We start from the raw sequence: 17,042 nt of genomic DNA on the forward strand, positions 1-17,042 counted from the left end.
TTCTCAGATTGACTGGAGCAGAGGGAAAAGCTTTGTCTCAAAGCCTCCTCTTTGAGCTAAGGGAAAGAGTGTGGGTAAAAAGGAAAATGGGGGACTCGGGGATAGGAGATGCGAGAACATCCTCACTTTATTGACGCAATTTGGAATTGCAAGGTTCATTAACAACATATCTGTTGCTAAAGATTAAAACTGACCTTTCTGCTTCCTCCTCCGTCACCTCCTTCTTTCTGTTCAACATACTTGTGTTGTTTCTTGTTGCCACATTATTACTGGAGAGGTTTTTTTGTGATTTCTTTAAGGAGTTTTGGTCCATGCAGTTCTCATCTCGAGTTGGCACTTTAAACATGTTGCTGCCAAAAAAAACACAAAGGTGCTGACAAATCGACTTAGAATCCACACAGCAAAATAAACAGCCAGGTATGAACCTGAATGCAGTTGCCAGGATTTGTCAACAATAGGGTTTTGAGTCAAGTCGATGATTGAAAAGTATTATAGTGCTTAAGGGTATAAGTGACAAACCCAAAGATCATCTAAAGAAACAAAATCCAGTAACTTTTATAGACACAAAATGCTGGCGTAACTCAGCGGGACAGGCAGCATCTCCGGAGAGAAGGAATGGGTGATGATTCGGGTCGAGACCCTTCTTCTGAAGAAGGGTCTCAACCCTAAGCATCACCCATTCCCTTTCTCCAGAGATGCTGCCTGTCCCACTGAGTTACTCCAGCACTTTGTGTCTATCTTCAGTTTAAACCAGCATCTGCAGTTCCTTCCTCCACATCCAGTAACCTTTATTCTTGCTTGAAGCAAAACCACCGTAAATTACACAAGAATGCATTGAACCAATAAAGGACAGAGTTTTAAGGTGAGAGGGGCAAAGTTGAAATGAAATGTACAGGGCAGGTTTTTTTTATTGATGTACACTGAGGGTGGTGGGTATCTGGAGTGCATTGCCAGGGGTGGCGTTAGAGGCAGATACCATAGTGCTGTTTAAGTGGCTTATGGATAGGCACATGGATATGCAGGGAAGTGGATCACATATTTAAAAGAGAGTTAGATAGAGCTCTCGGGGCTAGTGGAATCAAGGGATATGGGGAGAAGGCAGGCACAGGTTACTGATTGTAGATGATCAGCTATGATCACAATGGATGGTGGTACTGGCTCGAAGGGCCAACTGGCCTCCTCCTGCATCTATTTTCTATGTTTCTATGCAGGCAGAAGAGATTTGTTTACCTTGGCATCACGTTTTGGCACAGACATTGTGGGGTGAAAGGCCTATCCCTCTGCTGTGTGTACTTTTCCATGTTCTATGTTCTTAAATAAACCAGATCCTTCTGGGAAGGAATCCACTAACCAGGTTGGCCCATATTTGACCATTACACCTACTATTATAATTGGTACAATGAAATGACCTTCCCAAAATAATATTTCAGTTTGCCCTGGAGCAAAGCCCAGGGCAAATGCACAACAACTCCATATCAGGCTAACAATCGATAAGTAATATTACTTTGTCTGTATTAAAACATATATTTTTTTAATGTGACTGTTCTGATATTTGCAAGTCACAGCATTATAACATAGCCAAACCTGCCACAATGAGCATTTTGCATGTGAATGGATGGAAAATGAATAGAAATGGAAAGACAATGGGAAATCAATTATAGTTTTGTGCACTAAGCTGTTGAGATCCTGAACCTGATTCACACACTTGATGCTCTGGAAGTTGACCAGAATTCTTTGTAAAGACAACTGAACAGAACCTCATATGTCGCTTGGGCAGCTTACAACCCAGCAGTGTGACTATTGATTTCTCTAAGTTCAAGTACCTACTTGAACTTTATACTGTTTTAAATCTGTTTCTAATTTTGTTTCACTGGGTTGTATAAATTTATACTGATTAGCTAATTAATTCATTGCATCGTATGGGAGGTGCATTCCCAATCTCAGTACAATGACAATAAAGATATATTGTATTGTATTATATTGCATCCCCTCTCTCTCCATCCCTCCCCAACCCCAGTCTGTCGTCCTGCTGATTTTCACTCCTTATCACCTTCTCCACAGCCAACAGTGGACCATCATGGGCTCCACCTTTCCTTGATCATCATTGCTGGCTTTGATTTGTACTTTTTTCCCAAGTACCTTCTCATATCTCTCGATTCCATCTCCCCTGCCTCTCAGTCTGAAGAAGGGTCTCGACCCAAAACGTCACGTATTCCTTTTCTCCAGAGATGCTGCCTGACCCGCTGAGTTACTCCAGCTTTGTGTCTAGCAACCGAATTTTAAACTGAACTCTTAATTCCTGGTAGACCTGCTGTTTCGCTGAATTTCTGTTGACAAGAAAGGAGTCAAAACTGGCTGTGTCCAACAGGATAGAGCAATGTTACTGGTAAAGTAATGAGAATGAGTTTGTCTGGGACGCCAGGTACCTAAAGTAGGTAATTAACCATCAAAATGAACAGATCAAAGTACCATTTGGCAGATTGTCAGTTGTGAACACCATCAGATGATTTGCAAAGTGTTCCAAACTGGGCAAATCACAGCTACAACTATTTCCAGACATGATAAAACAAAGCGTGATATGTTGTGACGCATAGTTGATTGAGAGATGAGGAAATTAGACTGTTTTAAAGGTGTTAAGAGTCATAGAGTGATACAGTGTGGAAATAGGCCCAACTTGCCTACACCGGCCAACATGTCCCACGTGCCTGCGTTTGGTACATATCCCTCCAAACCTGTCCTATCCATGTGCCTGTCTAACTGTTTCTTAAATGTTGGGATAGTCCATGCCTCAACCACCTCCTCTGGCAGCTTGTTCCATACACCACCCTTTGTGTGAAAAAGTTACCCCCTCAGATTCCTATTAAATCTTTTCCCCTTCACCTTGAACCTGTGTCCTCTAGTCCTCAATTCCCCTACTCTGGGCAATAGATTCTGTGATTTATTGCTCTCATGATTTTATACACCCCTATAAGATCACCCCTCCTACACTCCTACAAGGAATAGAGACCCAGCCTACTCAACCTCTCCCTGTAGCTCACACCCTCTTGTCCTGGCAACATCCTCGTAAATCTTCTCTGAACCCTTTCAAGCTTGACACTATCTTTCCTATAACATGGTGCCCAGAACTGAACACAATAGTAAATGCAGTCTCACCAATATCTTATTCAACTACAACATGACCTCCCAACTTCTATACTCAATACTCTGACTGATGAAGGCCAATATGCCAAAAGCCTTTTTGACCTGCTTATCTACCTGCGACTCGACCTTCAAGCTTTATTGTTTAGGGAATGGCCTTGTGACTTGCAAGGGAACCACAGGCTTATCTTCTGTCGGGAACAACTTTCCCCCCCTCTGTTATTAGGTGCTTGCACGGTCCATCCATAAGCTAGGGTAGTGCCTGATTCACCTCTGCCCCTTTGTGGACATTGGAACTTGTCTATGGAACCGATGCTCTACAATACTGAAAACAATTTTATTCTAAATTCAGATAATCCCTGCTTTCCCTCTCTATCGACTCCCCCTTCCCAGTTCGCCCACTAGTCTTCCTGTCTCCGACTACATCCTATCTTTGTCCCGCCCCCTCCCCCGACATCAGTCTGAAGAAGGGTCTCGACCCGAAACGTCACCCATTCCTTCTCTCCCGAGATGCTACCTGACCTGCTGAGTTACTCCAGCATTTTGTGTCTACTTACTATTTTATGCACACTGTATTTTATTCTTAACCCTATCTAGTATACTTGATTTTGACTTGATTGTATTTATGTACAGTATATCCGATCTGCTTAGATAGCATGCAAAATAAGCTTTTTAATGTATCGCAGTATATGTGACAATGATATACCTAAACGTGTACATAGGGAAGTCAAATGCACACATCTGATCAATGGGGTGACCAAACCTTGAGTTTCAAGAGCCAAGCTTCATTTTGTGCAACATGTTAATGAGCATAGACAATAGACAATAGTGCAGGAGGAGGCCATTCGGCCCTTCGAGCCAGCACCGCCATTCAATGTGATCATGGCTGATCATTCTCAATCAGTACCCCGTTCCTGCCTTCTCCCCATACCGCCTGACTCCGCTATCCTTAAGTGCTCTATCTAGCTCTCTCTTGAATGCATTCAGAGAGTTGGCCTCCACTACCTTCTGAGGCAGAGAATTCCACAGATTCACAACTCTCTGACTGAAAAAGTTTTTTCTCATCTCAGTTCTAAATGGCCTACCCCTTATTCTTAAACTGTGGCCCCTTGTTCTGGACTCCCCCAACATTGGGAACATGTTTCCTGCCTGTAATGTGTCCAACCCCTTAATAATCTTATAAGTTTCGATAAGATCTCCTCTCATCCTTCTAAATTCCAGTGTATACAAGCCTAGTTGCTCCAGTCTTTCAACATATGACAGTCCCGCCATTCCGGGAATTAACCTAGTAAACTTACGCTGCACGCCCTCAATAGCAATAGCATAAGTCAAAGGGTTTGATTTCACTGAGCTGCTGTGTCCTGTAATTTTTCTGATTCGACTCTGACAAAAGTTAGAAGAGTTAGAACTCTATAAGGCCAGCAGAGGAACTGACAGGTGGAACAACTATAGTGAATATCAAAAGTGTTTCATGAAATTGCAAACAACATTTCTGCATTCATGTGATGTCAAATACACAGGGGATCGTCATATTGTGTAATGTCAAACATGTCAGTAGAGTAATGCAAGATGGTATTAATTCTTAACACGAATGGTAATTAAGCTGCTGTACAAATCTCTCTTTCAATTAATTAGACATGCTACAGCACCTCTGATGTCAAACGCACAGAGTCCCTTTCCCAGAGGAGGGAAATTGAGAACCAGAGGACATAGGTTTCAAGTGAGGGGGGTAAAGATTTAATAGGAAGCTGAGGGGTAACATTTGTTTTTACACACAAAGGGTGGTGGGTACATGGAAGGAGCTGCTGGAAGAGGCAGCGGAGACAGGTACCATCGCAACATTTAAGAAACATTTAGACAGGTTCATGGATGGGACAGGTTTCGAGGGATATGGGCTAAAGGCAGGCAGGTGAGACCAGTTTAGATGGGACATGCTGGTGAGTGTGGGCAATTTGGGCATGGGGCCTGTTCCACGCTGTATGACTATGACTTTTTGCCACCTTTCTCTGGATTTATCAATTCACTGAAAGCCACAGGTATTCAGACTCTCAATCCACACTGACACCATTAAAACATGTGCCAAGTTCATCAATATCCTAGCACACATTTGATACTAAACACACAGTATTGCCAAATTTTGCACCCACTTCTGGAACTTCACCTACTGAAGTGTGTTAACTAATCCTGGAATATGGCACTGACCTTCCAGATGCTTATTAATACCATGCCAAAGGGTTCACTTTCCATGTGGAATATGTGCTGGAGGACATCTTTAAAGCAACCCAGTCATCTTGCATTTTATCCAGCAGGGTCAACAGTCTGAAAAAGGGTCTCGACCTGAAACGTCATCTATTCCTTCTCTCCAGAGATGCTGCCTGTCCCGCTGAGTTACTCCAGCTTTTTGTGTCAATCTTTAGTTTAAACTAGCATCTGCAGTTCCTTCTTAAACAGGATCAATAGAAACCCTGTCCAATATACATGGGACATTGCAGCTGGCATTCCCAAGTTCTCTACTTTTCATTGATTGGCAATCAAAGGGTAGAAATCTAAAGGACACCGAGCAGGATTCTGCTGGTAAATACCAACAAGTCTCATATTTGTAGGCATTCCAGACACATTCAGAAACCTTCGGGAACAATTTTTGGGTGGACATTCTTCAAAGTATTGTCACTCTACGGTTCTCAATGCTGGAGTGCAGAATCCCTCAGAAGCCTAGGTCGGTCCTTCATATCCAAAGAGTCAAGAAGATTGTGACTTGACCCCGATTAACAATTGGGGCAGCAGACTTGTGCCAGTAAGGTCAGTCCAATAGCTGAAGTTTAGACAATGAAAGGCAGACAACAGCAGCGGTAAAAATAACAAAATTGAGCCTGTCTTTTAACCTACGCTTGGCACGTATAAATTGAAGCATAAAACAGAGCAGCACAGGAACAGGCCCTTCAGCCCACGATGTTCATGCCAAATATGATGCCAGGTTAAACTAGTTTTATCTGCCTGGCGGTGATCCATAATTCCCCCATTCCCTGCATATCTATGTGCCTACCTGAAAGACGCATGAATGCTTTTGTCATATCTGCCTCCATTGCATTCCAGTCACCCATTACTCTCTGAGTAAAAAAACCTGCCTCCTTAAAACTTTGCCTTTCTCACCATGAAGCTACGGTCTTTAGTTGACAAGAATAGATTTGAACTTTCCAAAGTAGTAATTATCCAAAGTAGTCATTTATTCAAACACTATTTTTGGGGGGGGGGGTGGAGAAGGGAAATTCTTCTGTTACCCAATAAAGTTGAAACCCTGGTCCATTCTTCTCATTGGCAATATCCATTGGATCAACTATTCCAAAACTAGTTTCCAGCTGCAAACTAGAGTGAATGATTGCCGATTTCTGATGCTCCCTTCCAAAACATATTCATAAAGTTAGGCTAAACAAGAATAACATGGTTTCGCTTGGGCAACTTACAACGCAGCGGTATTGATTTCTCTAGCTTCAAGTTACTCTTGCGTTCCTTCTTGCTCTGCCCCTCCCCACCCTAGTAATCCTACTAGTTTCACTGTTGTCCTGCTTAGTCTCACTGTTTGTATCCACTCATTATCTCCTTCTCCACAGCCAACAGTGGACCATCATGGGCTCCACCTTTCCTTGATCATCTGGCTGGTTTTGATTTGTTCTTTTCACAGCTTTTTGTACTCATTTATTCTTTTCACCTTTTCATATCTCTAGTTTCCCCTTCTCCCAACTCTCAGTCTGAAGAAGGGTCTCGACCCGAAACATCATCTATTCCTTTTCTCCAGAGATGCTGCCTGACCCGATGAGTTACTCCAACACTTTGTGTCTATCTTTAGAAACAGTACCATATTAAAAATGGCTGAACAGACAAGGACCTAAAACTACTCTTTAATTTCTACTATTATATGTACTATTATATGTAGGGGTTATGGGGAGAAGGCAGGAGAATGGGGTTAAGAGGGAAAGATAGATCAGCCATGATTGAATGGCGACTTGATGGGCCGAGTGGCTTAATTTTGCTACGACTTATGGACATGAATTTTTGAATAATGAACTTACTTGAGAGATGTTGCCTTCTGGTTGGAACTTTTTGGAGTCAAAGGTTTGTCAACAGTAGAGTAGTTGTTGTGTAACATCGTAGTGACAGAATTCCCAACAGTTCCCTTGATGCTCCTAAAAACAGGACAAAGATGATTCATTCCACAAAAAAACCCAACACAGCTAAATTAGAATAAAAACTGATCAACAGGCAGGCTCTAAACTACTGAGTTATGCAAATTTAAGAAAATTTGGTTCATACACGTTTTAATACGTAGAACAGTTCAACACAGGAACGGGCCTTTTGCGCCGATCACCATACCAATTTAAACTAGTCCCCCTGGATATTACGATTGCTCTTCTTTGACAACACTAGGGTGGCACAGTGGCGCAGCAGTAGAGTTGATGCCTTACAGCGGCAGAGAGCCGGGTTCAATCCTGACTACGGGCGCTTGCCTATACGGAGTTTGTACGTTCGTCCCGTGACCTGCGTGGGTTTTCTCCAGTTTCCTCCCATACTCCAAAGACGTACATGTCTGTAGGTTGATTGGCTTGGTATAATTGTAAATTGTCCCTAGTCTGTGTTGGATAGAGTTAGTGTGCAGGGATCGCTGGGCGGCGCGGAAGCGGTGGGCTGAAGGGCCTATTTCCATGTTGTATCTCGAAGCAAAACTAAACTAGAACTTCCCACAACCACAAGCTCTGCCACCTCGTAAGACACTGAGATAGTGTGTGTGGAAATGCAAATTCCCCTCCAAATCACACTCAATCCTGACATAGAAATGTACACTGCTGGTCTAACGATCAAAATTCCATATCCAATGGCACTGTTGGAATATCTTCAACAGGTGGACTGCAACAGTTCAAGATGCCTCACAGCGCCAGAGATTTGGGTTTCATCCTGACTTCGCTGGATGCCGTCGCAGAGGAGCCAGCGCTGCCGTCGCAGCTGCGGCTTGCCTGCAGTCCGTCTGTCTTTTGTGTTTTTTGTTGTTTTTGTCTGAATTGTAGTTTAATATGATGTAGTGTTTGTATGTTATGTTTTGGGGGGGGGGGTGGGAGGGAACGGGAACTGTAACATTCTCTCTCCAGAACGGAGACGTGACCTTTGTTCTGTGTCGTGTCTCCGTTCCCGTTGCGGCCTACCACCGGCCATTCACCTGGGGCTCTGGTTCGCAGAGCCCGCGGCGCGGACTCACCACCTGCGGCGCTGGCTGCCTGCGGATGCTGCGGGCGCGGCTGCGACTCGTCTCCGGAGGCTCCGGCGCGGGCCGCGTGGACGTCGGAAGCCCGCAGGCCCCTGGATGGGGGCCGACATCGGGAGCTCCGGCAGCGGCAGAGGCAGCGTGTTCGCCCGCCCCGAATCGCGGGGCTTGGGTCGGCCCGCCACGGACCTTTCACCGTCCGGCGCGGCCTGAAATAGGCCGTGGACCTTTCACCGCCCAGCGGCGGCTTCAATATCGGGAGCCCCGACCGCCCCGACGTGGCAAATCCAACAGCCTGACCGCGGGACAAGACGGCAGGGAAGAGAAAAAGACATTTTGGCCTTCCATCACAGTGAGGAGGGACTGGAGGAGACTCACTGTGATGGATGTTTCTTTTTGTTTGGTGTTAGTTGTGATTGTATGTGTTATTGCATTTTTATTGATTAATCTTATTGGTCTTATTGTTCAACTGCGGGTAATGTTTCATTTTACTACACATTTATGTGTATGTAACAAATAAACGACTATTGACTATTGACTATTGAATCCCACTGTCTGTGCGGAGTTTACATGTTATCCCTGTTGGTTTTCTCCAGGTGCTCCAGTTTCCCCCTACTTCTCAAAGATGTGTGGCTTTGTAGGTTAATTTGGCCTCTGTAAATTGCCCCTATTGTGTAGAGAGTGGATGCAAAAGTGGGATAACATAGAGCTCGAGTGAGCGGGCGAGCGTGGACTTGGTGGGCCAAGGGACCCATTTCCATGCTGTTTCTTGCTCATGATAGCCGACCATCACCTTCTCAAGACCTATGAGGATAGGTACCTTTGCTAACTTCTATTAACAGTTTACAAGTGTCAAGAAAAAAAAGGCGGGTTTTTTGTGGATGACGCGTGAGTAAATGGGAAACAGGGAGAGCACTGCAGATGATTCTCTGGCTATTATTGGATGGAAAAGAATGAAGCCCGGAGAATATGTTTCACCCAGCCAGGTTAGGGTGTTGGCAAGCTGTGTTTTGAGCTCCTCAATGTGGGTGTAGACTCAAACTGGTCCTAAAAGGGATCATTCTACTGACAGTGGAATAGTAAGCTGATAGTTATTTTTCAGTAAACACTGGATTATCAGCCTCGACTTTTGTTAAGCTCTCATAACCTTTTAACTCGTGCAATTGCCACCGGCTATGCCAAAGCCGAGACCTGCGCAGGGCCGCACGGGGACTTAGCAGGGACCCGGGTTCCATCCTGACTCTGGGTGCTGTCTGTATGGAATTTGTACGTTCGCCCGGTGACCTGCGTGGGTTTTCTCCGGGTGCTCCGGATTCCTCCCACGCTCCTAAGTCGTACAGGTCTGTAGGTTAATTGGCTTGGTGTAAATGTAAAATTGTTCCTAGTGTGTGTGGGATAGTGTTAGTGTGCGGGGATCGCGGGTCGGTGCGGACTCAGTGGGCCGAATGGCCTGTTTCCGTGCTGTATCTCTAAACTGAAAGAAACAAAACTAAACCTATAGTAGCGTAAGAAAATAACTGCAGATGCTGGTACAAATTGAAGGTATTTATTCACAAAATGCTGGAGTAACTCAGCAGGTCAGGCAGCATCTCAGGAGAGAAGGAATGGGTGAAGTTTCGGGTCGAGATCCTTCTTCAGACTGATGTCAGGGGGGCGGGACAAAGGAAGGATATAGGTGGAGACAGGAAGACAGTGGGAGATCTGGGAAGGGGGAGGGGAAGAGAGGGACAGAGGAACTATCTCAAGTTAGAGAAGTCAATGTTCATACCGCTGGGCTGCAAGCTGCCCAGGCGAAAACCTATAGTAGGATTCACATAGGTGTCGTCAATTGCTATGGTGTATGGTCGATGGTGTACCAGCTCCACTTCCCACTCAGTGTATTAAATACTGAAAAATGTAAGAGCCCCATAAACAAGGAAAATAGATTTAAATTGTCCCATTATTATGAAGGAGAGTACATTAAATCTCCTCCTAATTGCATTATTCAGCACAATTTTTAAATGATTAATTCCAGAGGTCTGAATCACATCAAGTCCAAGTTGGCGATATCTTCTCTTACTCAAAAGGGGAACTTTTGTCACCATAAGATGCATTGTTCACCTCCTCTTTCACATTCACTGTTCCTCACTGATCAAATAAAAAACATCCACAAAAGCTGAGATTTAAATAAATGCTCAGTCTATGTAGGAATCAAGCAGTATTGTTTTTGAATAGCACGTTTATATTTTTCCATACACTAACCGATTGTTGGCTGTAAAGTTGGCCGCTATTGAAACAGCTGACTCTCGCCTTTTAGTCAAGACTGGCACATCTACGGTACTGGCACTGCGACCACTGATGGGAACTGGAAATACTCTGGGTACTTCATCCTGCCATTAAAAAATAAACACAAATAATTCGAAGGCACACACATAATATTCTACAATTCACTTGTATTAATATTTCAACAATGGTTTTGAAATGAATTGCACGCATTTAAAATGGGTAAACATTGCCCAACTGAATTATACAGGGTAAACATCATCAAAAGGTTAAGACAGAACAGAAGTACAGAAGTAAGATTCTCTCTAGCCTTCAACTACCTTTTTAAAAAAAATAACGTGCAAGCAAACTGAGAACATACAGTGCCCTCCATAATGTTTGGGGCAAAGACCCATCATTTATTTATTTGCCAAGATTTGAGATTTGTAATAGAAAAAAAATCACATGTGGTTAAAGTGCACATTGTCAGATTTTATTAAAGTGTATTTTTAGACATTCTGTTCATAAAATGGCACCATTTTTATCTACTGCAGAAATTCACCTCCACTGGCTTGTCCACGGCAGTCTACATACAACCCCAGGCCACACCAAGATGGCACTGGACGAATTATATTGGGAAGTGTTGTAAAACGGAAGGACCTAAGAATTCAAATACACAGTTGCCCCAAAGTGGCATCACAAGGAGACACGGTGGTGAAGAAGGCTTTTTGCACACTGGCCTTCATCGGTCAGGTTGTTGAGTATAGAAGTTTAGATATAATGTAGCAATTGTACCAGACGTTAGTGAGGCTACATTGGGATATCGGTGCTCGGTTTTGGCCACCCTTCTGAAGGAAAGATGTCATTGAGCTGGGAAGTGTGCAGAGAATGTTGCCAAAACTAGAGGGACTGAGTTACAGGGAGAAGTCGGGCAGGCCAGGAGATTATACCTTAGAGAGTAGGAGCCCGAGGGGGTGATCTTGCAGAAGTACACAAAATCATGAGGTGCATGGATAGGGTGAATGCACACAATCTTTTACTCAGGCTTAGGGAGTCGAGTACATTTTAAGGGGGGGGAGAGGAACGATTTAATGGGAACCTGAATGGAATCTCTTTCATATTGAGGGTGGTACGTATAAACTGCAGAGGAAATGGTTGAGGCAGGTAAAAAAAACATTTTTTAATTCTTTGGGACAGGTACATGGATAAGAAATGTTCGAGGGTTATGGGTCTGACGTGGGCAATCGAGTCCGGTTCAGTATGGTCAAATTAGGACAAAACAGCCACATCACGCAAACCCTATTCAGTACAGGCAGATCACGGAAGTATAACCCTATAAGTTTAGGCCTCCACTGTTCTCGTTCACACCTTCTCTTAACACCCACATGCCGCACTTGTGCCATGGACTCAGTGATATAGCTTGGAAATATTTAGGAAGGAACTGCAAATGCTGGTTCAAACCGAAGATAGACACAAAATGCTGGAGTACCTCAGCGGGTCAGGCAGCATCTCTGGATAGAAGGAATGGGTGACGTTTCGGGTCGAGACCCTTCTTCAGAAATGGTGGGTTACTCCAACATTTTTGTGCCTGGCCTGGAAACATGCTATTTGTCCCATTTTTCCTCTCGCATTTCCACCAATTCCTCGGTGTGTGGGAGGAATTGGTGTACCTGGAGAGACCACACAATCTCATGGAAAATGCATAAACTCGACAAAGACCCTTGGTTAGGACCGAACGCAGGTCTCGAAAATGTGAAGAGGCAACACGAACCTCAGTGACACAGCGCTACTATGCCACCTGGCTGTAAATAACAGATATTGCAATTTGACCACTAAGTCACTTCACCTTTTAAAATCAGAGAAAATAACAGGTAACATTCTGCACAGCACCGGAACAGGCTCTTTGGCCCACAATGGCTGTGCCTGATATAATGCCAATTTGCATTATCAGTTTGCACATGATCCACATCCCTCCATTCCCTGTATATCCACCTGCCTATCTAAAAGCTTCTTAAATGCCACTATCATATCTGCCTCCACCAGCAGCACGTCCCAGGGACTCACTACCCTCTCTGTAAAAGATATGCCCCGTACATCTCCTTTATACTTTGCCGCTCGCACCTTAAAGCCATGCCCACTTTGACATTCCCACCCTGGGATTCACAGGCATAACCTTGCAAGCTCGCCGACAAATTTCAAACGCTTTAAATACTGTTCCTAAATTGGACTCATATTCATTGGTTTTCTTCATTCACCTTTTTTTAGCATCAGCATGGCATATGTGATGTTGTTTCCACTACCTAAGAAAGGTGAAACAACTGTTCTTGAATCTTGAGAGCTTTGGACAATTACAGTCTAATGTCCTCAATACTCCCTTTATAATTCTGCGATGAATTCCATCTGATCCTGGAATCATGTCAAGCTTTAATTCTGTTATTCTATCACTACTGCGATTCTGTACATGATACATTTTGACAATTCCTCATGCTGGTTTCAATTTTTAAATTTTTTTTTGTGATACCGAGCATAACATTCCCTTTATCTGTTGTGAATACTGAAGCAATAATTCAACATCTCTACCATATACTTATTTTCAATTACAATATCAATTGTCAATTTTCAAGAGGTCTGAAGTGCCCGTGATAATTTTTCTCAACACATTTCCGAAAGGTTTGTGTTTAACTTGTATCTTTTTCAAAGTTCCTTTCCGAAACACTCTTTTGAAATTCTTCCTTCAACGCATCACCTGTGACACTAGAGACCTAGGATCAATCCTGATCTCGGGTACTGTCCAAGTGGAGTTTGCACGTTTTGCCTGCGACCACGTGGGTTTCCTACGGGGGTTCCGGTTTCCTCCCACATCCCAGGTTTGTAGGTTAAATTGTTCTGTAATTTGCTACCAGTGTATAGGAGGGTGGATGAGAAACTAGGATAACATAGAACCAGTGTAAACTGGTGAAGGTTTGTTGATGTGGACTCGATGGGCCGAAGGGCTTGCCTCCTGGCTGTTTCTCTCAACTAAACCTTTTGTTATTCCCTGTATCTATTCCACAAGCCATTTTATCTGCCAACATCTGCATACCTTTGGTTTTCTTTTGTCTCTTAACCATCACAATGTCTGCTTAATATAACAACCAGAACTTCTGTCTTTCCTCTGGAATACAAAGCAATTCTCTATTTATGTTAATATTTGGTCATCTCATGCAGAACAAAAGACAAACAGCATGACCACTGTAAGCCGCCAACGTCTGGTGCAATGAATGGAGATTAATACGTGAATTGCATTCAGCGCTCTTATTTCCAGGGGTTATTGAACATAATCCCAACAGTTTAAGTCTGAAGGGTTTAGTTAGCTTATAATTACCAGAACGTTCCACGAGGATCTCTTCTCTGGGGAAGTCTTGCTCAAACTGGACAGCTTTTTCCTTCCATCTGCAGAGCTATCAAACAAAGCCAGGAAATCATCTGCTCTTTCTTCACTGGGGAGAGACAGTGAATGGGGCAGAATGAATGGATTTATTTCCGTCTAACATTGCAGCATGTTGAGAAAACAAATTATAAACAGTGTCCATTTAACAATGTTTGGCAAATGACAACTTTTGCAATCTTTTCAGAATCCCGCAAGAGATTTACACTCTTGCTGCAATGAATAAAATGCAGCAGCCAATTTACGCACTGCAAGCTCTTTCAAATATTACTCTAATATAAACAAGCGATCTGATTCAGTATTGTTGATTGATCAATAAATATTATGTCAATAGACAATAGATGCAGGAGTAGGCCATTCGGCCCTTCATAAGGTCATAAGTAACAGGAGCAGAATTAGACCATTGCGCCCATCGTGTTCTCCACCATTCAATCATGGCTGATATATCTCTCCCTCTTAACCCCATTTGCCAGGACTCCAGGGAGAGTTTCAAGTGGGATCTTTAACTTGCACCCGAGGAGAGCTCAGTTTAAGACCTCTGCTGAATTGTACTTACTTTGTGCTAATACGCAGTGGTGACCTTCAGTCTGAAGAAGGGTCTCGACCCGAAACGTCACCCATTCCTTCTCTCCTGAGATGCTGCCTGACCTGCTGAGTTATTCCAGCATTTTGTGAAATAAATACCTAGGATAGAGTTAATGTACAGGGATCGCTGGTCGATGCAAATTCGGTGGGCCGAAGGGCCTGTTTCCACGCTGTGTCACTAAACTAAACTCAGCAGAGGAGTAGATACAGAGTGCAGAATATAATTCTCAGTCTGGACAGGTGTAGCTTCATCATCGCTGAAGAAACTTGACACCATTGAGGACTAAGCGCAGAGACCACATTCTCTACTATAAATATTCACCCCCTGCCCCATGATCATAGAGCATACCACCTGCATATGCAATAACTCCAACCATTCTGACTGCAATCCCCAAATCAGATCTTTGCCACCCAGAAGAACAGCAGAAGTATGGGAAGACTCCCACCTACAGGTTCCCTCCAGTCATGCATGTCCTTGTACGAAATCTCAACAAAATCTCAGTATGACCTTCGTTCCACTCGTCACTTTAATTTCACGTTTCATGTATCTTGGTGTTTTTATGACTGTTGGCAGACCAATTTCCCTCCTGGGATTAATAAAGTTCTATTGTATCGTCTTGTCTAGTAGCATTGCCTCGGTACTGCAACCCAGAACACTTACAAGTCACTGGGTTTGTACTTACTAAGTTTTAACTTTTCATTACTGAATCGTCCCTTTACATGCATATATTGTAGCCAGTCACAAATCCCACTTTTTGGTGTCAATGTAGGAATAATATATACTCGATTTTTCAACCCATTAGGATTTCTTGGTCGACTTCTTTTTGAAAAAGCATGCTTAGCAACTGGTGTAATGGACATTATCATTCCGAAAACATCTTGCCGTGCAGGAGGAATTCCAGTACGCACAATTAAAAGCGCTGTAGAGCTGGCATGAGCAAGCGATGATAAGAGAGGCTAGGAATATCATTGCACCTGCTGCCTTCCCTTTCAATCCTTCCACTATCATTGGCAAGGGGGAATAATTAAATGGGTTGCATTCCTCCCTCATATATCAAACTGCAGAAAGACACGGCAATTTGGGACATCTGATGCATGTATAATGACAGAGTTATTAATGGACCCATTTGCAAGCTCTCCATTTTATAGATTAAATTGCATTTATACACTAATCTGGTTTCATTTTCTTTCACATAAATGAACCACATTACCTTGATGCGGCACTGTCCTTCTGACTGACTTGTGTGGTACTATTTGATCTTCGCAAGTTGTTAATGGCACGGGAATTACCACTGGAGAGGTTTCCAAGCCCAGCATCACCCTGGAAGGAGGCAAGCAGCTTTAATACAACTTCTGCACACAATATTTCAGATACTCTCACATTCACGCATTCAATTTTATTTTAGCTTCGTTTAGGTTAGAGATACACCGCGGAAACAGGCCCTTCGGCCAACCGAGTCCGCGCCGACCAGCGATCCCCCCACACTTACACTATCCTACACACACACACACACTCTAGGAACGACTTACAATTATACCAAGCCAATTAACCTACAGACCTGTATGTCTATGGAGCGTGGGAGGAAACCAAAGATCCCAGAGTAATCCCACATCACTCACGGGGAGAACGTGCAAACTCCGTACAGACAGGCACCCGTGTTCAGGATCGAACTCGGGTCTCTGGCTCTGCAAGGCAGCAACTCTATCGCGCCGCCACCATGCTGGCCTTTTCTTGTCACACCCAAGGATACTTTCACCCATTCAAGCGAACACTTCAAAAATGCAACAGCACTTTGGAAGTCTGCAGCTCCCCATTTTTAGTTATACTGATGGCTTATTGTCGGGACCCAAGGAAGAAATCTTCCAGGAATGAGGCAGGCAGTCATGATGCCGAAATAATTTAATAGGAGATAGAGATAAAATACATGAGTTGACCATTTGTGCCTTGTTTTAGCTTGGTAAACATTGTTTGATCGGTTCATTAAACCATTTGGCAAACTGTGGATACAGTCATTCGTTTTTTTTTTTATCACAAATGACTTATTTTATATATAGAACAAATGATTATATCCACAGTTTGCCAAATGGTTTAACGAACCAATCAAACATTGTTTACCAAGTTGAAACTAGACACAAATGATAAACTCACGTATTTTATCTCCCTCTCCTATTAAATTGCAGCTATCCCTGCGGGTTGGCTGGTACGCAGGCCAACTAACACATTAAGATAAAATGTCCCTGGTTTAGACAGGCCAAAAAAAGAATCGACACTCCTTGAATAAGAGTGAAAGCCAAAGGCTGGGAATAATCCTCCATGGTTCAGCGTTCGAACTGGCATGTGGAATCCACACTGGAAAGTGCACAAGATGGACTGGTGAGGGGATTAGGGGACTTGAATAC

General features: G+C 43.5%; 1 protein-coding gene across 3 annotated transcripts in view; it reads right to left on the reverse strand.

Moving 5' to 3' along the window:
• The window catches only part of cep131 (centrosomal protein 131), an 84,014-nt gene that overhangs the window by 57,522 nt on the left and 9,450 nt on the right, over window positions 1-17,042 (reverse strand). For 2 of the 3 annotated variants that reach the window (XM_078401384.1, XM_078401385.1), the window contains exons 3-7: window positions 15,854-15,963; window positions 13,995-14,109; window positions 10,631-10,758; window positions 7,206-7,319; window positions 195-350 (exon numbers count right to left, since the gene is read on the reverse strand). In XM_078401384.1, coding sequence (XP_078257510.1) covers window positions 195-350; window positions 7,206-7,319; window positions 10,631-10,758; window positions 13,995-14,109; window positions 15,854-15,963 — 623 coding nt within the window. The remainder of the gene's footprint in view (window positions 1-194; window positions 351-7,205; window positions 7,320-10,630; window positions 10,759-13,994; window positions 14,110-15,853; window positions 15,964-17,042) is intronic. The other variant, XM_078401386.1, reaches the window with a different exon arrangement.

Source organism: Rhinoraja longicauda, chromosome 6 (assembly GCF_053455715.1).
Source record: "Rhinoraja longicauda isolate Sanriku21f chromosome 6, sRhiLon1.1, whole genome shotgun sequence".
Classification (NCBI taxonomy): Eukaryota; Metazoa; Chordata; class Chondrichthyes; order Rajiformes; family Arhynchobatidae; genus Rhinoraja; species Rhinoraja longicauda.